This window comes from Nerophis lumbriciformis, linkage group LG22, assembly GCF_033978685.3.
Source record: "Nerophis lumbriciformis linkage group LG22, RoL_Nlum_v2.1, whole genome shotgun sequence".
Classification (NCBI taxonomy): domain Eukaryota; kingdom Metazoa; phylum Chordata; class Actinopteri; order Syngnathiformes; family Syngnathidae; genus Nerophis; species Nerophis lumbriciformis.
This window is the reverse complement of record NC_084569.2, coordinates 1409726-1428559: the sequence shown is the minus strand read 5'-3', so window position 1 is coordinate 1428559 and position 18834 is coordinate 1409726. Positions and strand designations below refer to the sequence as shown.

General features: G+C 39.2%; 1 protein-coding gene across 1 annotated transcript in view; it reads left to right on the top strand.

The window, feature by feature from the left end:
* Positions 1 to 18834, top strand: part of pold1 (polymerase (DNA directed), delta 1, catalytic subunit) — a 56774-nt gene that overhangs the window by 14415 nt on the left and 23525 nt on the right. The window contains exons 7-17 of the mRNA XM_061974508.1: positions 1413 to 1527; positions 1586 to 1715; positions 2544 to 2710; positions 5346 to 5450; positions 5508 to 5648; positions 7308 to 7418; positions 7484 to 7675; positions 8278 to 8366; positions 13349 to 13465; positions 13527 to 13640; positions 13705 to 13852. Of these exons, the coding sequence (XP_061830492.1) occupies positions 1413 to 1527; positions 1586 to 1715; positions 2544 to 2710; positions 5346 to 5450; positions 5508 to 5648; positions 7308 to 7418; positions 7484 to 7675; positions 8278 to 8366; positions 13349 to 13465; positions 13527 to 13640; positions 13705 to 13852 (1429 nt within the window). The remainder of the gene's footprint in view (positions 1 to 1412; positions 1528 to 1585; positions 1716 to 2543; positions 2711 to 5345; positions 5451 to 5507; positions 5649 to 7307; positions 7419 to 7483; positions 7676 to 8277; positions 8367 to 13348; positions 13466 to 13526; positions 13641 to 13704; positions 13853 to 18834) is intronic.

Here is an 18834-nt window from a genome sequence, read left to right as displayed (position 1 = left end):
TATTGTTCATTATCAATAGTGATATTTCTATTGGTATTTGTATTGATTCATTTGTAGTGTAATAATGCTCATTGTCATTTCTGTATTATTTATTTCACTAACTGCTTCTTTGTTATCACTTGTACTATCATATTTGTACATATCCTATTTGTTGATGTTGTTCTATTGTTGTTTTTGTCTCTCTGTCTAATCCTTATCTTGTCTCCACAATTTCCCCCTCTGTCTTCTTTTTTTTTTCTCCTTCTAACCCCTCCTGCTCCGGCCCGGCTGCACCAAATGATAATATAAATACATTTAATAAAGTCAAATACAAATAAGGCAACAAGAGAAGTATCCTACACTTCTCTTGTGTAAAGTACATGTGAACAGCCGATATAGATCATCTACATCTACTATATGATCATCTACATCTACTATATGATCATCTACATCTACTATATGATCATCTACATCTACTATATGATCATCTACATCTACTATATGATCATCTACATCTACTATATGATCATCTACATCTACTATATGATCATCTACTATATGATCATCTACATCTACTATATGATCATCTACATCTACTATATGATCATCTACTATATGATCATCTACATCTATTATATGATCATCTACATCTACTATATGATCATCTACTATATGATCATCTACATCTACTATATGATCATCTACTATATGATCATCTACATCTACTATATGATCATCTACATCTACAATATGATCATCTACTATATGATCATCTACTATATGATCATCTACTATATGATTATCTACATCTACTATATGATCATCTACATCTACTATATGATCATCTACATCTACTATATGATCATCTACATCTACTATATGATCATCTACATCAACTATATGATCATCTACATCTACTATATGATCATCTACATCTACTATATGATCATCTACATCTACTATATGATCATCTACATCTACTATATGATCATCTACTATATGATTATCTACATCTACTATATGATCATCTATTATATGATTTGCCTGAGAAGCTGGACAGGACAAAAAAACCCCCCCAAAAAATACACAAGTAATGTAAAAAAACCAACCTTGTTTACTTCTTGATATCAAAATAAAATACAAAGCAGTTTGGATAATGAAGATGAAGTCTAATAAACAAGCTTTGTTCTTCTCTTGGTTCAGTGCAACAGTTTGGCCAACAAAAAGAAAGAGGAGTGACACCATTTGAGCCATCGGGAATGTTATCGCAAATGATGTTATGCTGTTTATTGTTCCATCTTAGTCCATTCAGTGAAAAGTCAAGGTCGGTCACGGCATGTTCTTGCCATGAATGTTGGTCAATTTATGTCACCAGCTGCTTGTGTTGAAGCCATAATTGTGTTGCACGGATCAATAACATGCATCTTTGGCAGATTCATGGTGGACTGTGATATCGTGGGATGCTGCTGGATTGAACTTCCTAAAAGCAAGTACAGAGTCCGAGAGGAGAGGAGTCCAGGAGACACAGATCCTTATCGTCCAGGCAAAGTAGGCTTGATTGGACTGGTCTCACTTGGAACTGTGTTGTAACATCCTCATGGCGCAGGTGTCCCTGTGCCAGTACGAGGTGGACGTGGCCTGGACCCACCTGAGCAGTCACCCAGCAGAAGGAGACTGGCAGAGGATCGCTCCTCTCCGAGTCCTCAGCTTTGACATCGAATGTGCTGGAAGGAAAGGTGCCTTCAAGTCTGCTCAGATGGACTGATAAGATTGCTCATTATTATTATTATTATTATTATATGTGGAGCAACAGCTTTATTGTCATTATGAAACATAACAACATTGGTACTAAGACAAACTAAATAAGTAAAAGACTTGAAGTCGTTTTAAACATTATTTGTAGGAATGTTTGATGTTGTCTTTAATTTAGCAGCTTTATTACATGTGTCTAAGTGGAACGTCAACATTTTATTTCAAAATATGAACAATCTCCTGGGGAAACTCTTCTACTCCATTTTATGGATTTATTGTGTGTGAACGTTTCTGGGCTCCTTCACCGAGATTATAGTTGAGACATTTCGTGCAGGATGTTACAGAAAGTAGGAGAATGTGTGAGCTGCTGCCTCACCTTCTTTACTTGTATAACAAGGCAAGATATGAACCCACATTAAGGGTTTCGTCTTCTAGTTGCTCCACTGAGTGGTGAAACTGGCCTTTAACGAGCTTTGTCGTGTCACTCCATTGCTGCAGTAGCAAAGACGCCAGAAGAGAAAAAGGAAAACTGGAATGCACGTTTTCACAAGTTCATGTCAGTGGAAGAGAGAGGGGCGCAGACTGGGGAAGAATTCTCACAAGAATTCCAATACATTCCCTGTCAGATATGACAACTTATTTGGGAGAATTAACAATGAGTGACTTTTATTCTGAAATGAATTGATATAAAAATAACTTCTCATGCAGGACAGTGTTTGTTTCTTGACTAATGATTAAACACTAAATATTAGTCCATTAAGTTCTGTTGTGCTTGCAAGAAAAAACTCACTTTTCCATTGTTTTCTTTTTAGGGATCTTTCCGGAAGCCGACAAAGATCCGGTGATCCAGATCGCGTCCATGGTGCAGCGTCAGGGTGAGACGGAGCCCTTCATCCGGACGGTTTTCACACTCCAGTCCTGCGCCAGCATTGTGGGCTCTCAGATCTTGTGCTTTACTCAGGAGAAACAGCTTCTGCAGGTAGGGAATACTTCATTGTGTCACTAATCTGCTGTGTGTGAGCAGACAAATGTTTGATGCATGATTATGTCACATTGTTGGGACTAATCTGCTGTGTGTGAGCAGACAAATGTTTGATGCATGATTATGTCACTTTGTCGGGACTAATCTGCTGTGTGTGAGCAGACAAATGTTTGATGCATGATTATGTCACTTTGTTGGGACTAATCTGCTGTGTGTGAGCAGACACATGTTTGATGCATGATTATGTCACTTTGTTGGGACTAATCTGCTGTGTGTGAGCAGACACATGTTTGATGCATGATTGTGTCACTTTGTTGGGACTAATCTGCTGTGTGTGAGCAGACACATGTTTGATGCATGATTATGTCACTTTGTTGGGACTAATCTGCTGTGTGTGAGCAGACAAATGTTTGATGCATGATTGTGTCACTTTGTTGGGACTAATCTGCTGTGTGTGAGCAGACACATGTTTGATGCATGATTATGTCACTTTGTTGGGACTAATCTGCTGTGTGTGAGCAGACAAATGTTTGATGCATGATTATGTCACTTTGTTGGGACTAATCTGCTGTGTGTGAGCAGACACATGTTTGATGCATGATTATGTCACTTTGTTGGGACTAATCTGCTGTGTGTGAGCAGACAAATGTTTGATGCATGATTATGTCACTTTGTTGGGACTAATCTGCTGTGTGTGAGCAGACAAATGTTTGATGCATGATTATGTCACTTTGTTGGGACTAATCTGCTGTGTGTGAGCAGACAAATGTTTGATGCATGATTATGTCACTTTGTTGGGACTAATCTGCTGTGTGTGAGCAGACAAATGTTTGATGCATGATCCAGTAGAGTTTAAACATGCAGTGGTACGACCTCTACTTAAAAAACCCAGCCTCGACCCCTCTCTCCTCTCTAACTTCAGACCTATCTCTAATCTTCCATACATTTCCAAAATATTAGAGAAGGTTGTCTACAGTCAGTTGCTGCCCTTCTTAGAGGATAATGGTATCACTGAGCTGTTCCAGTCCGGTTTTAAAGCCCTCCACAGCACAGAGTCAGCGCTTCTAAAAGTTTTTAACGATATCCTCCTGTCCACTGATTCTGGTAAATATGTTGTCCTGGTGCTTTTAGATCTGTCTGCTGCGTTCGACACCGTCGACCACGCCACCTTAATCACTCGTCTTGAGAACTGTGTGGGCATTAAGGGCGCCGCCCTCAACTGGTTCCGGTCGTACCTAACCGACAGGAGTTTTTGTGTAAAAGTAGACAGTTTTATGTCGTCCACAGCTCCTTTACCACATGGGGTCCCCCAGGGTTCAATCCTTGCCCCAATTTTATTTGCGCTTTACCTTCTCCCCCTTGGTTCTATTTTTAGGAAGTACAGTATTGCATTTCATTTTTATGCCGATGATTGCCAGATTTATTTTCCCATGGCACAAAATAACACGGTTCAAAGTCTTATTGACTGCCTGCACGACATCAAAGTCTGGCTTTCAGCTAACTTCCTGAGCCTAAATGAAGACAAAACAGAAGTTATGTTGTTCGGTCCAAGTCGCTCTCCCTCCCCCAACGTTGACCTCGGCACTCTGACCCCGTATCTCAGCGACTCTGTCACAAACCTGGGGGTAAAGTTTGACTCAGATTTTAAATTCGAAAAACAAATCAGCAGCGTCGTTCAAAAAAGCTTTTATCAATTACGCCAAATAGCGAAAGTGAAACCGCTTTTATCAAGACATGATCTTGAGAAATTAATCCACGCTTTTATCTCGACTCGTCTTGATTACTGTAATGCCCTGTATGTTGGCATTAGCCAGGCCTCCCTCGCCCGCCTGCAGCTCGTACAGAACTCTGCTGCTCGTCTGCTAACACAGACCCGCAGACGTGAGCACATCACCCCTATTTTAGCGTCCCTTCACTGGCTCCCTGTGCGTTACCGAATACATTTTAAACTCCTTTTATTTGTTTTTAAATGTCTAAACAACCTCGCGCCAACCTATCTCTCCGACCTCCTTCAGCCTTACTGCCCCACCCGATCCTTAAGATCAGCCGATCAGCTGCTGTTGACGGTCCCTGACACAAGGCTGAAGCTTAGAGGTGACAGAGCTTTCGCCGTTGCTGCTCCCAAGCTCTGGAACGACCTACCCCTGAGTGTTAGACAAGCCTCCTCTCTTCCTGTTTTTAAATCTCTCTTAAAAACATACTTTTATTCCATGGCTTTTAACACTGAGTGATATCCATCCTGCAATGGCGCCCCATAATACACCTGCTGTGATCCTGTTTTTATGTTTTTATGTTTTTATTAATTCTATTTTAATTATTTATTTTTTATCATGTTCTGTTTGTGTTGTGTTGTGTTTGCTCGGTACTCGTTTTATCTTTTAACCTGCTCATTGTACAGCACTTTGGCTACCCCTGTGGTAAATTTTAAATGTGCTTTATAAATAAAGTTGATTTGATTTGATTTGATTTGATTATGTCACTTTGTTGGGACTAATCTGCTGTGTGTGAGCAGACAAATGTTTGATGCATGATTATGTCACTTTGTTGGGACTAATCTGCTGTGTGTGAGCAGACAAATGTTTGATGCATGATTATGTCACTTTGTTGGGACTAATCTGCTGTGTGTGAGCAGAGCTGGGCTGAGTTCCTCAGGACGGTGGATGCTGACATCATCACGGGGTACAACATCCAGAACTTTGACTTCCCCTACCTGCTCAACAGGGCGGCGGCTTTGAAGGTTAGTGTTGCACAGTCTCTCATGGCCGCCTGCTCCTGATGTTTGACTTGCGTGCAGGTCAACTTGTTCCCGTACTTGGGCAGAGTGAGAGGGATCAAGTCGGTGTTGCGAGACCTCAACTTCCAGAGTAAGCAGATGGGCCGCAGAGAGAACAAGGTCATCAACATGGAAGGTCGCGTTCAGTTTGACTTGCTGCAGGTCAGCAACTTTGGACATTTACCTGTCAGTACCTCGTCTGAATTAGCTCATTTACCCGTCAGTACCTAGTCTGAATTAGCTCATTTACCCGTCAGTACCTAGTCTGAATTAGCTCATTTACTCGTCAGTACCTAGTCTGAATTAGCTCATTTACCTGTCAGTACCTAGTCTGAATTAGCTCATTTACCCGTCAGTACCTAGTCTGAATTAGCTCATTTACCCGTCAGTACCTAGTCTGAATTAGCTCATTTACTCGTCAGTACCTAGTCTGAATTAGCTCATTTACCCGTCAGTACCTAGTCTGAATTAGTTCATTTACCTGTCAGTACCTAGTCTGAATTAGCTCATTTACCCGTCAGTACCTAGTCTGAATTAGCTCATTTACCCGTCAGTACCTAGTCTGAATTAGCTCATTTACCCGTCAGTACCTAGTCTGAATTAGCTCATTTACCCGTCAGTACCTAGTCTGAATTAGCTCATTTACCCGTCAGTACCTAGTCTGAATTAGCTCATTTACTCGTCAGTACCTAGTCTGAATTAGCTCATTTACCCGTCAGTACCTAGTCTGAATTAGCTCATTTACCCGTCAGTGCCTAGTCTGAATTAGCTCATTTACTCGTCAGTACCTAGTCTGAATTAGCTCATTTACCTGTCAGTACCTAGTCTGAATTAGCTCATTTACCTGTCAGTACCTAGTCTGAATTAGCTCATTTACCCGTCAGTACCTAGTCTGAATTAGCTCATTTACCCGTCAGTACCTAGTCTGAATTAGCTCATTTACCCGTCAGTACCTAGTCTGAATTAGCTCATTTACCCGTCAGTACCTAGTCTGAATTAGCTCATTTACCTGTCAGTACCTAGTCTGAATTAGCTCATTTACCTGTCAGTACCTAGTCTGAATTAGGGCAGGACAGTCGTTTATGAAGGAATTCACACTGAAAATATCTTCGGAAAAAACGATTAATGCAAATGTTTATGTTAGCATTTTACAGTACTTGGCAGCATCTTAGAATTATGCTAACTTTTGCTATGTCATCATGCTAACGGCAACATGCTAACATTTTTGCCAATTGTATTTGTAAGAACCTTAAAATTGTGGCTTTGAATACTTGGCGGCATCTTGGAATTACGCAACTTTTGCTATGTCATCATGCTATCGGTAACACGCTAACATTTTATGTTAGCATTTTTACCAATTGTATTTGTAAGAACCTTAAAATCATGGCTTTCAATATGCTAACCTTTGCTATGTCATCATGCTAACATTTTTATTCTAGCATTTTAGCTATTTTTTTGTTTTTACCTAAAAATCATGGATTGATTTGATCGATTGATCATCTTCAAAGCACGCTAACTTTTCCATAGGTTATCATGTTAACATTAGCATGCTAACATTTGAGCTCCTTTGAATCATTTAAAGCTAATTGATACTTTTAGCACGGGGCTTGTGACGGTGAAGCAGACGAGGCGCGAGGGAGTGAGAAAAGAGCAAGTTGACGAGAAGTTTGGGATGCTACCTTTTTGTTGTCACAACAAATCCAGGAAGTCTATTTGGAGCTTCTGCTTCTACTTGTTTGAAATTGTCTGCATGGATCTCCTGATCCTTTTTTCACGCATACCTGTTGTATTATTTTCAAGACATGTGCGTCTATGCCCCAGGTTCTGCTCCGGGACTACAAACTGCGCTCGTACACCTTGAATGCTGTGAGCTTCCACTTCCTGCAAGAACAGAAAGAGGATGTGCAGCACTCCATCATCACTGATCTGCAGGTACTGGAAAACATCCGGCAACGTCTCCAACCTTTCCAACTCACCAAGTTCCCCACGCCTGGCAGAACGGCAACGAGCAGACGCGGCGCCGTCTGGCCGTGTACTGCCTGAAAGACGCCTACCTGCCCCTGCGGCTGCTGCAGAAGCTGATGTGTGTCATCAACTACATGGAGATGGCCAGAGTCACAGGTGTGCCGCTCACCTACCTGCTGTCCAGAGGGCAGCAGATCAAGGTGGTCTCCCAGCTGCTGCGACAGGTGACGGGGGGAAGGCACAGGGACGTGGTCCTCACATCAACACTTGTACAACGACTGTGTGTGTGTGTGTGTGTGTGTGTGTGTGTGTGTGTGTGTGTGTGTGTGTGTGTGTGTGTGTGTGTGTGTGTGTGTGTGTGTGTGTGTGTGTGTGTGTGTGTGTGTGTGTGTGTGTGTGTGTGTGTGTGTGTGTGTGTGTGTGTGTGTGTGTGTGTGTGTGTGTGTGTGTGTGTGTGTGTGTGTGTGTGTGTGTGTGTGTGTGTGTGTGTGTGTGTGTGTGTGTGTGTGTGTGTGTGTGTGTGTGTGTGTGTGTGTGTGTGTGTGTGTGTGTGTGTGTGTGTGTGTGTGTGTGTGTGTGTGTGTGTGTGTGTGTGTGTGTGTGTGTGTGTGTGTGTGTGTGTGTGTGTGTGTGTGTGTGTGTGTGTGTGTGTGTGTGTGTGTGTGTGTGTGTGTGTGTGTGTGTGTGTGTGTGTGTGTGTGTGTGTGTGTGTGTGTGTGTGTGTGTGTGTGTGTGTGTGTGTGTGTGTGTGTGTGTGTGTGTGTGTGTGTGTGTGTGTGTGTGTGTGTGTGTGTGTGTGTGTGTGTGTGTGTGTGTTCACCTGCAGGCCGCCAAACAGGACCTGGTGATACCGGTTGTCAAGTCTCAGGGCGGAGAAGATTACACTGGAGCTACGGTCATTGAGCCAGAGAAAGGGTGCGTGCACGTGTCTTCTTGTATTTCTGCCCTTTGTGAAGCATGAAGAAGGAAACGTATCTTCCATATGAGGAGGTGTGAACAAGTTTAGGACATAAATCATGGTCCCAATAACATTGCATCTAGTAGACAATGTCTCGTGTGCACCCCTGCTGGGGACTTCTATCAACATGATGGTGGTCCCAACAAGGAGGGATTTTTCAAGTTGCCTGTGTGTGAATCACAATCAGCTTTATTGTCATTACGCAGGGGAACGAGATTGAGGAGAACATATGAAATAACAAGTGTGTGTAAAAAACTGAAATGTGCCCCCTTTGGCCAAAATGTATTTAAAAAAGTAAATATATGTGTATATATAGACATACTGTAACAACTTGAAGTAAATAATGAAGATTACAAACCAATTACAAACAAAAAAAACTAATATTAGCTAAAAGCAGTCTTTTTCTCACAATGTGTCAACTTTTTTCTTATAAAATTGGGAACAATTTCTCATATTCTCTCTGTCTCTGTAATATTGCAATATTTTCTCGTAAAATTATTACTTTTTTATGTAAAAGTATTACTTTTTAATGCAAAATGGTGACATTTGTCATATAAAATTCTGACTTATCACGATATTGCCCATTTTTCTGTCAAACCCCGTTTCCATATGAGTTGGGAAATTGTGTTAGATGTAAATATAAACGGAATACAATGATTTGCAAATCATTTTCAACCCATATTCAATTGAATATGCTACAAAGACAACATATTTGATGTTCAAACTCATAAACTTTATTTTTTGCAAATAATAATGAACTTAGAATTTCATGGCTGCAACACGTGACAAAGTAGTTGGGAAAGGGCATGTTCACCACTGTGTTACATGGCCTTTCCTTTTAACAACACTCAGTAAAGGTTTGGGAACTGTGGAGACACATTTATGAAGCTTCTCAGGTGGAATTCTTTCCCATTCTTGCTTGATGTACAGCTTAAGTTGTTCAACAGTCCGGGGGTCTCCCTTGTGCTATTTTAGGCTTCATAATGTGCCACACATTTTCAATGGGAGACAGGTCTGGACTACAGGCAGGCCAGTCTAGTACCCGCACTCTTTTACTATGAAGCCACGTTGATGTAACACATGGATTGGCTTTGTCTTGCTGAAATAAGCAGGGGCGTCCATGGTAACGTTGCTTGGATGGCAACATATGTTGCTCCAAAAGTTGTATGTACCTTTCAGCATTAATGGCGCCTTCACAGATGTGTAAGTTACCCATGTCTTGGCCACTAATACACCCCCATACCATCACACATGCTGCCTTTTACACTTTGCGCCTAGAACAATCCGGATGGTTCTTTTCCTCTTTGGTTCGGAGGACACGACGTCCACAGTTTCCAAAAACAATTTTAAATGTGGACTCGTCAGACCACAGAACACTTTTCCACTTTGTATCAGTCCATCTTAGATGAGCTCAGGCCCAGCGAAGCCCACGGCGTTTCTGGGTGTTGTTGATAAATGGCATTGGGTTTGCACTTACTTGCACTTACAGATGTAGCGACCAACTGTAGTTACTGACAGTGGGTTTCTGAAGTGTTCCTGAGCCCATGTGGTGATATCCTTTACACACTGATGTCGCTTGTTGATGCAGTACAGCCTGAGGGATGGAAGGTCACGGGCTTAGCTGCTTACGTGCAGTGATTTCTCCAGATTCTCTGAACCCTTTGATGATATTACGGAGCGTAGATGGTGAAATCCCTAAATTCCTTGCAATAGCTGCTTGAGAAAGGTTTTTCTTAAACTGTTCAACAATTTGCTCACACATTTGTTGACAAAGTGGTGACCCTCGCCCCATCCTTGTTTGTGAATGACTGAGCATTTCATGGAATCTACTTTTATACCCAATCATGGCACCCACCTGTTCCCAATTAGCCTGCACACCTGTGGGATGTTCCAAATAAGTGTTTGATGAGCATTCCTCAACTTTATCAGTATTTATTGCCACCTTTCCCAACTTCTTTGTCACGTGTTGCTGGCATCAAATTCTAAAGTTAATGATTATTTGCAAAAAAATAAAGTTTATCAGTTTGAACATCAAATATGTTGTCTTTGTAGCATATTCAACTGAATATGGCTTGAAAATGATTTGCAAATCATTGTATTCCGTTTATATTTACATCTAACACAATTTCCCAACTCATATGGAAACGGGGTTTGTAGTTTCACCCATATACTAACCCATACATGGAAATGTGTAACTCAATATCTCCACCATGACTTCATTTTATATTTTCTGGACTGATGTGGATCACAAATACACAAAAGCAGGTAGTAACAAGTAGGGTTGCAAAGGGGTGGGAAGTTTCCGGTAAATTTCCTGAAATTTTCTGGAAATTTACCACGGGAAGTTAAGCTTGGGAAGTTTGGAAATATTGACCATTTTTGGATTATTCAAAGTTGGACACCGTCCATGGGAATGGATGGTGAATTCCAATAATTTTATATTATTGTGCACTTGTCTATATGCTGCTGCATCTTTGTGGCATACCTGACGTAGTTCTTTGCACAGTATTTACAAATGTACACCGCCTTTCCGCCTACATTGGTGGGGATGAAATGATTCTGTTTGTATTTATTTATTCTTGTAAAAGACTAATGCAATGCCACACACAGATATAAATAGTCAGCTAAACAATTGGAGTAGTCTTTAAAAATATTTGGCTGATGGACAAATGAATAGAAATAGGCTAGATGAATAAATGAACACAATCAGCATGCTACATCAAACTATAAGCTACATTCTTGTATGACAACAGAATGGCTAGCAGAGGAAACTACACCTTTTCATTTACTATTTGCTACTTCAACTTTACACATCACAAAAAAGGTCAATTCGGATCGTTAACGTTGTTAGCATAAATGAATGGGATTTAACATAGAGAAAATTAGCATCACGGCTAACGGAGAATTATTTTGGTTCACTATGAGACTGTGGTGGTACATAAACCTAGCTAGCTAGAGATATTGGCCCCAAAATCATGTAACAAGTACAGGAACAGCTAGCTAGCTGCTGGAGTAGTCTACAGTCATACAGTAACAAGCTATTAAACTTAAATACCATACATCAAATATATATCATCAATACTTACCAGTCCTTGGGCTCAAACACTAGTGTGGCCTCAAGAGCCCTGCTGTAGTGTGTAGCATGCTGGCAATTATCTGGGCATGTGATGGAGGAATGCACAGTGCAGGGTTGAAATTCTACTAAATTTGCATGAAATCAGGTTGTTTTAGCTAATACTCATGCTGCAAGATCTAGCATGTTGCATTCAATGTTTATTCTCATTAATTCCCATATATTCCCGTTAATTCCCATGGAAAGTTTCCAAATTTGAATATTCCCGGAATTTTGCAAGCCTACTAACAAGTAAGAAAAGTAGGGTTTGTATAATAGGATCCCAACTTAAAAGGTGTTTTGAGGTAAGAGAAATCCTTCTTTTACTTGACATAAAAAAGCAATCTTTTTTCTTTTTAAATTAAAATGTCGGCAAACTCTGGTGCGTTTTTTTTCTGCTCTGTGCTGCCATGTTGCTGACGTCAATGCGCACGTTATCTCCAACCGGAAGAACCGCTAGACAGAATGGCTAGCCATTCCAAGGGGTTGGTAGACTTTTCATTCCCACCCCCAGGCATCATCAAGCTTCTCTGCATGCAGCTGATGTGGACTTGGAACATGCAGACATGATCAATATGATATTTCACATCTTTTCTTGACAACATGTTTGAAAAGGAGCAGGAAGAAGCAAATCTTATCTGATCCTCCCTTTGTCTTTTCAAAGCAACTACTAGCACATACTTCCTGTTCTCAAGGTGTGTTGTAAAGACATCAGGTCTTCTCATAAGTAGGTCAATCAGTTATCATTCACTTCATGAGATGGATGATATTTCATTCTCAATCAGAATTCTTTGTACTTTTACTTTGAACGGCTTCTTTTAAAGTGGATCATATTAGTACAATGTTTATTAATTCCATACATCCATTTTCTACCGCTTGTCCCTCTCGGGGTCGCAGTGTGTGCTGGAGCCTATCCCATATTCATTCCATCATTTCATTCCACATACTGATATACTAAAGGTGTTAAGTGTTGTACGTGCGTACAAATGTTTGAAATGACATTTTCCTCTCAGGTTATATTTCTCCTCTTCAGTTAAGAAGAATTGTTGTACATTCTTGGCTAGCAGGTTATAGTTTGCATCATGTTACATGTTTGCAATTGAATTCCAATAGTTTTGATTGAATAAATAACATGTTTATGTTCTCTATATCTAACATTGTGTATTATAACACAGTTAGTGAATAAGTCTACTTTTGTAGTTATTTGCCATATTTCTACACAATAATCAGATATTAACACAAGTGAGCAGTAGACAATATGAAGTCATTTCTGCTCTAGAACATGTTTTGTTTTATTCATTACTGAAATATTTCTTGCTACTTTATGTTGTATATTTTTTACATGAGGTTTCCAGTGTATTTTGTCATCTATTATTACTCTTTCAAATGTGATTTATTTCACTCTTTCAATGTCTACTCCTTCTATTTGTATTTGTTTGACTTTCTCTTTTTTGATTGATTGAAATTAGATTGAAACTTTTATTAGTAGATTGCACCGTACAGTACATATTCCGTACAATTGACCACTAAATGGTAACACCCCAATAAGTTTTTACACTTGTTTAAGTCGGGGTCCACATTAATCAATTCATGGTAGATGAATGATATTCTGTTACAGAATAGCATTATTTTAGTTTCACTGAGCTAGTCTGATGTTTGTTGGAAAGCTGACTCTTTGTGCTTCAGTCAAGCAAAGTAGTAAGGAGCCACTTCACCTTCTCAGTAACGGCAACAAGGATGGGAAGTGTAATTAGATTGCTCCTGACTGAGAAAATGTTATTACCAACACTGAAAGAAATAAGTATTCATTTCCCCTCCGTCTGCCAGCTATTACAGCGTTCCCATCGCCACCCTGGATTTCTCCTCCCTGTACCCGTCCATCATGATGGCCCACAACCTGTGCTACACCACCTTGCTGCAGAAAGGGTCGGCAGATAAACTGGGGTGAGTTCAACCAACCACCTTTCAACTCCTGGAATAGTATCCAACATGGCGGCCTGTTCAGGTTGTCCCCAAAGGATTTCATCAAGACCCCCACTGGGGATCTGTTTGTGAAGAGTTGTGTGAGGAAAGGCCTCCTGCCTGAGATCCTGGAGAACCTGCTGTCAGCCAGGAAGAGGTAGGGCTAACCAGTGGAGAAGGCGTTTGGCCAGAATGTGGCATCAAGACCCGTCTGTCCACAGGGCCAAGTCGGAGCTGAAGAAGGAAACGGACCCTTTCAAGAAGCAGGTGCTGGACGGCCGACAGCTGGCCCTCAAGATTAGCGCAAACTCCGTCTACGGCTTCACGGGGGCTCAGGTGGGCAAGCTGCCCTGCCTGGAGATCTCTCAGGTGAGTTTGAGGGACCTGACACCTTCTGAAAAGAGGATGATTTCAAACATCAGCCAATATGACAACTGTCAATTTGCTAACACCTGGCATGCCAAAGTCCTTATAAGACTCATGACGTCTCGCCGGCTGCAGTTTGGACACCCTGATATAGACTATTGTATGCTCTTGACTATATATAGTAACAATCTGCAGTGGGACTCATGCATTAAATGTGATATAGACTATTGTATGATCTTGACTATATATAGTAGTGATCTGCAGTGGGACTCATGCATTAAATGTGATATAGACATTGCATGATCTTGACTATATATAGTAGTGATCTGTAGTGGGACTCATGCATTAAATGTGATATAGACTATTGTATGCTCTTGACTATATATAGTAACAATCTGCAGTGGGACTCATGCATTAAATGTGATATAGACTATTGTATGCTCTTGACTATATATAGTAGTGATCTGCAGTGGGACTCATGCATTAAATGTGATATAGACTATTGTATGCTCTTGACTATATATAGTAGTGATCTGCAGTGGGACTCCTGCATTAAATGTGATATAGACTATTGTATGATCTTGACTATATATAGTAGTGATCTGCAGTGGGACTCATGCATTAATTGTGATATAGACATTGTATGCTCTTGACTATATATAGTAGTGATCTGCAGTGGGACTCATGCATTAAATGTGATATAGACTATTGTATGCTCTTGACTATATATAGTAGTGATCTGCAGTGGGACTCATGCATTAATTGTGATATAGACATTGTATGCTCTTGACTATATATAGTAGTGATCTGCAGTGGGACTCATGCATTAAATGTGATATAGACTATTGTATGCTCTTGACTATATATAGTAACAATCTGCAGTGGGACTCATGCATTAAATGTGATATAGACTATTGTATGCTCTTGACTATATATAGTAGTGATCTGCAGTGGGACTCATGCATTAATTGTGATATAGACATTGTATGCTCTTGACTATATATAGTAGTGATCTGCAGTGGGACTCATGCATTAAATGTGATATAGACTATTGTATGCTCTTGACTATATATAGTAACAATCTGCAGTGGGACTCATGCATTAAATGTGATATAGACTATTGTATGATCTTGACTATATATAGTAACAATCTGCAGTGGGACTCATGCATTAAATGTGATATAGACTATTGTATGATCTTGACTATATATAGTAGTGATCTGCAGTGGGACTCATGCATTAATTGTGATATAGACATTGTATGCTCTTGACTATATATAGTAGTGATCTGCAGTGGGACTCATGCATTAATTGTGATATAGACATTGTATGCTCTTGACTATATATAGTAGTGATCTGCAGTGGGACTCATGCATTAAATGTGATATAGACTATTGTATGCTCTTGACTATATATAGTAACAATCTGCAGTGGGACTCATGCATTAATTGTGATATAGACATTGTATGCTCTTGACTATATATAGTAGTGATCTGCAGTGGGACTCATGCATTAAATGTGATATAGACTATTGTATGATCTTGACTATATATAGTAACAATCTGCAGTGGGACTCATGCATTAAATGTGATATAGACTATTGTATGCTCTTGACTATATATAGTAACAATCTGCAGTGGGACTCATGCATTAAATGTGATATAGACTATTGTATGCTCTTGACTATATATAGTAGTGATCTGCAGTGGGACTCATGCATTAATTGTGATATAGACATTGTATGCTCTTGACTATATATAGTAGTGATCTGCAGTGGGACTCATGCATTAAATGTGATATAGACTATTGTATGCTCTTGACTATATATAGTAGTGATCTGCAGTGGGACTCATGCATTAATTGTGATATAGACATTGTATGCTCTTGACTATATATAGTAGTGATCTGCAGTGGGACTCATGCATTAAATGTGATATAGACTATTGTATGCTCTTGACTATATATAGTAACAATCTGCAGTGGGACTCATGCATTAAATGTGATATAGACTATTGTATGATCTTGACTATATATAGTAACAATCTGCAGTGGGACTCATGCATTAAATGTGATATAGACTATTGTATGATCTTGACTATATATAGTAGTGATCTGCAGTGGGACTCATGCATTAAATGTGATATAGACTATTGTATGCTCTTGACTATATATAGTAACAATCTGCAGTGGGACTCATGCATTAAATGTGATATAGACTATTGTATGCTCTTGACTATATATAGTAACAATCTGCAGTGGGACTCATGCATTAAATGTGATATAGACTATTGTATGCTCTTGACTATATATAGTAACAATCTGCAGTGGGACTCATGCATTAAATGTGATATAGACTATTGTATGCTCTTGACTATATATAGTAGTGATCTGCAGTGGGACTCATGCATTAATTGTGATATAGACTATTGTATGCTCTTGACTATATATAGTAGTGATCTGCAGTGGGACTCATGCATTAAATGTGATATAGACTATTGTATGATCTTGACTATATATAGTAGTGATCTGCAGTGGGACTCATGCATTAAATGTGATATAGACTATTGTATGCTCTTGACTATATGTAGTAACAATCTGCAGTGGGACTCATGCATTAAATGTGATATAGACTATTGTATGCTCTTGACTATATATAGTAACAATCTGCAGTGGGACTCATGCATTAAATGTGATATAGACTATTGTATGCTCTTGACTATATGTAGTAACAATCTGCAGTGGGACTCATGCATTAAATGTGATATAGACTATTGTATGCTCTTGACTATATATAGTAACAATCTGCAGTGGGACTCATGCATTAAATGTGATATAGACTATTGTATGCTCTTGACTATATGTAGTAACAATCTGCAGTGGGACTCATGCATTAAATGTGATATAGACTATTGTATGCTCTTGACTATATATAGTAGTGATCTGCAGTGGGACTCATGCATTAAATGTGATATAGACTATTGTATGCTCTTGACTATATATAGTAGTGATCTGCAGTGGGACTCATGCATTAATTGTGATATAGACATTGTATGCTCTTGACTATATATAGTAGTGATCTGCAGTGGGACTCATGCATTAAATGTGATATAGACTATTGTATGCTCTTGACTATATATAGTAGTGATCTGCAGTGGGACTCATGCATTAATTGTGATATAGACTATTGTATGCTCTTGACTATATATAGTAGTGATCTGCAGTGGGACTCATGCATTAATTGTGATATAGACATTGTATGCTCTTGACTATATATAGTAGTGATCTGCAGTGGGACTCATGCATTAAATGTGATATAGACTATTGTATGCTCTTGACTATATATAGTAGTGATCTGCAGTGGGACTCATGCATTAAATGTGATATAGACTATTGTATGCTCTTGACTATATATAGTAGTGATCTGCAGTGGGACTCATGCATTAATTGTGATATAGACATTGTATGCTCTTGACTATATATAGTAGTGATCTGCAGTGGGACTCATGCATTAAATGTGATATAGACTATTGTATGATCTTGACTATATATAGTAACAATCTGCAGTGGGACTCATGCATTAAATGTGATATAGACTATTGTATGATCTTGACTATATATAGTAACAATCTGCAGTGGGACTCATGCATTAAATGTGATATAGACTATTGTATGATCTTGACTATATATAGTAGTGATCTGCAGTGGGACTCATGCATTAAATGTGATATAGACTATTGTATGCTCTTGACTATATATAGTAACAATCTGCAGTGGGACTCATGCATTAAATGTGATATAGACTATTGTATGCTCTTGACTATATATAGTAACAATCTGCAGTGGGACTCATGCATTAAATGTGATATAGACTATTGTATGATCTTGACTATATATAGTAGTGATCTGCAGTGGGACTCATGCATTAAATGTGATATAGACTATTGTATGCTCTTGACTATATATAGTAACAATCTGCAGTGGGACTCATGCATTAAATGTGATATAGACTATTGTATGCTCTTGACTATATATAGTAGTGATCTGCAGTGGGACTCATGCATTAATTGTGATATAGACTATTGTATGCTCTTGACTATATATAGTAGTGATCTGCAGTGGGACTCATGCATTAAATGTGATATAGACTATTGTATGATCTTGACTATATATAGTAACAATCTGCAGTGGGACTCATGCATTAAATGTGATATAGACTATTGTATGATCTTGACTATATATAGTAGTGATCTGCAGTGGGACTCATGCATTAAATGTGATATAGACTATTGTATGCTCTTGACTATATGTAGTAACAATCTGCAGTGGGACTCATGCATTAAATGTGATATAGACTATTGTATGCTCTTGACTATATATAGTAACAATCTGCAGTGGGACTCATGCATTAAATGTGATATAGACTATTGTATGCTCTTGACTATATGTAGTAACAATCTGCAGTGGGACTCATGCATTAAATGTGATATAGACTATTGTATGCTCTTGACTATATATAGTAACAATCTGCAGTGGGACTCATGCATTAAATGTGATATAGACTATTGTATGCTCTTGACTATATGTAGTAACAATCTGCAGTGGGACTCATGCATTAAATGTGATATAGACTATTGTATGCTCTTGACTATATATAGTAGTGATCTGCAGTGGGACTCATGCATTAAATGTGATATAGACTATTGTATGCTCTTGACTATATATAGTAGTGATCTGCAGTGGGACTCATGCATTAAATGTGATATAGACTATTGTATGCTCTTGACTATATATAGTAGTGATCTGCAGTGGGACTCATGCATTAAATGTGATATAGACTATTGTATGATCTTGACTATATATAGTAACAATCTGCAGTGGGACTCATGCATTAAATGTGATATAGACTATTGTATGATCTTGACTATATATAGTAGTGATCTGCAGTGGGACTCATGCATTAAATGTGATATAGACTATTGTATGCT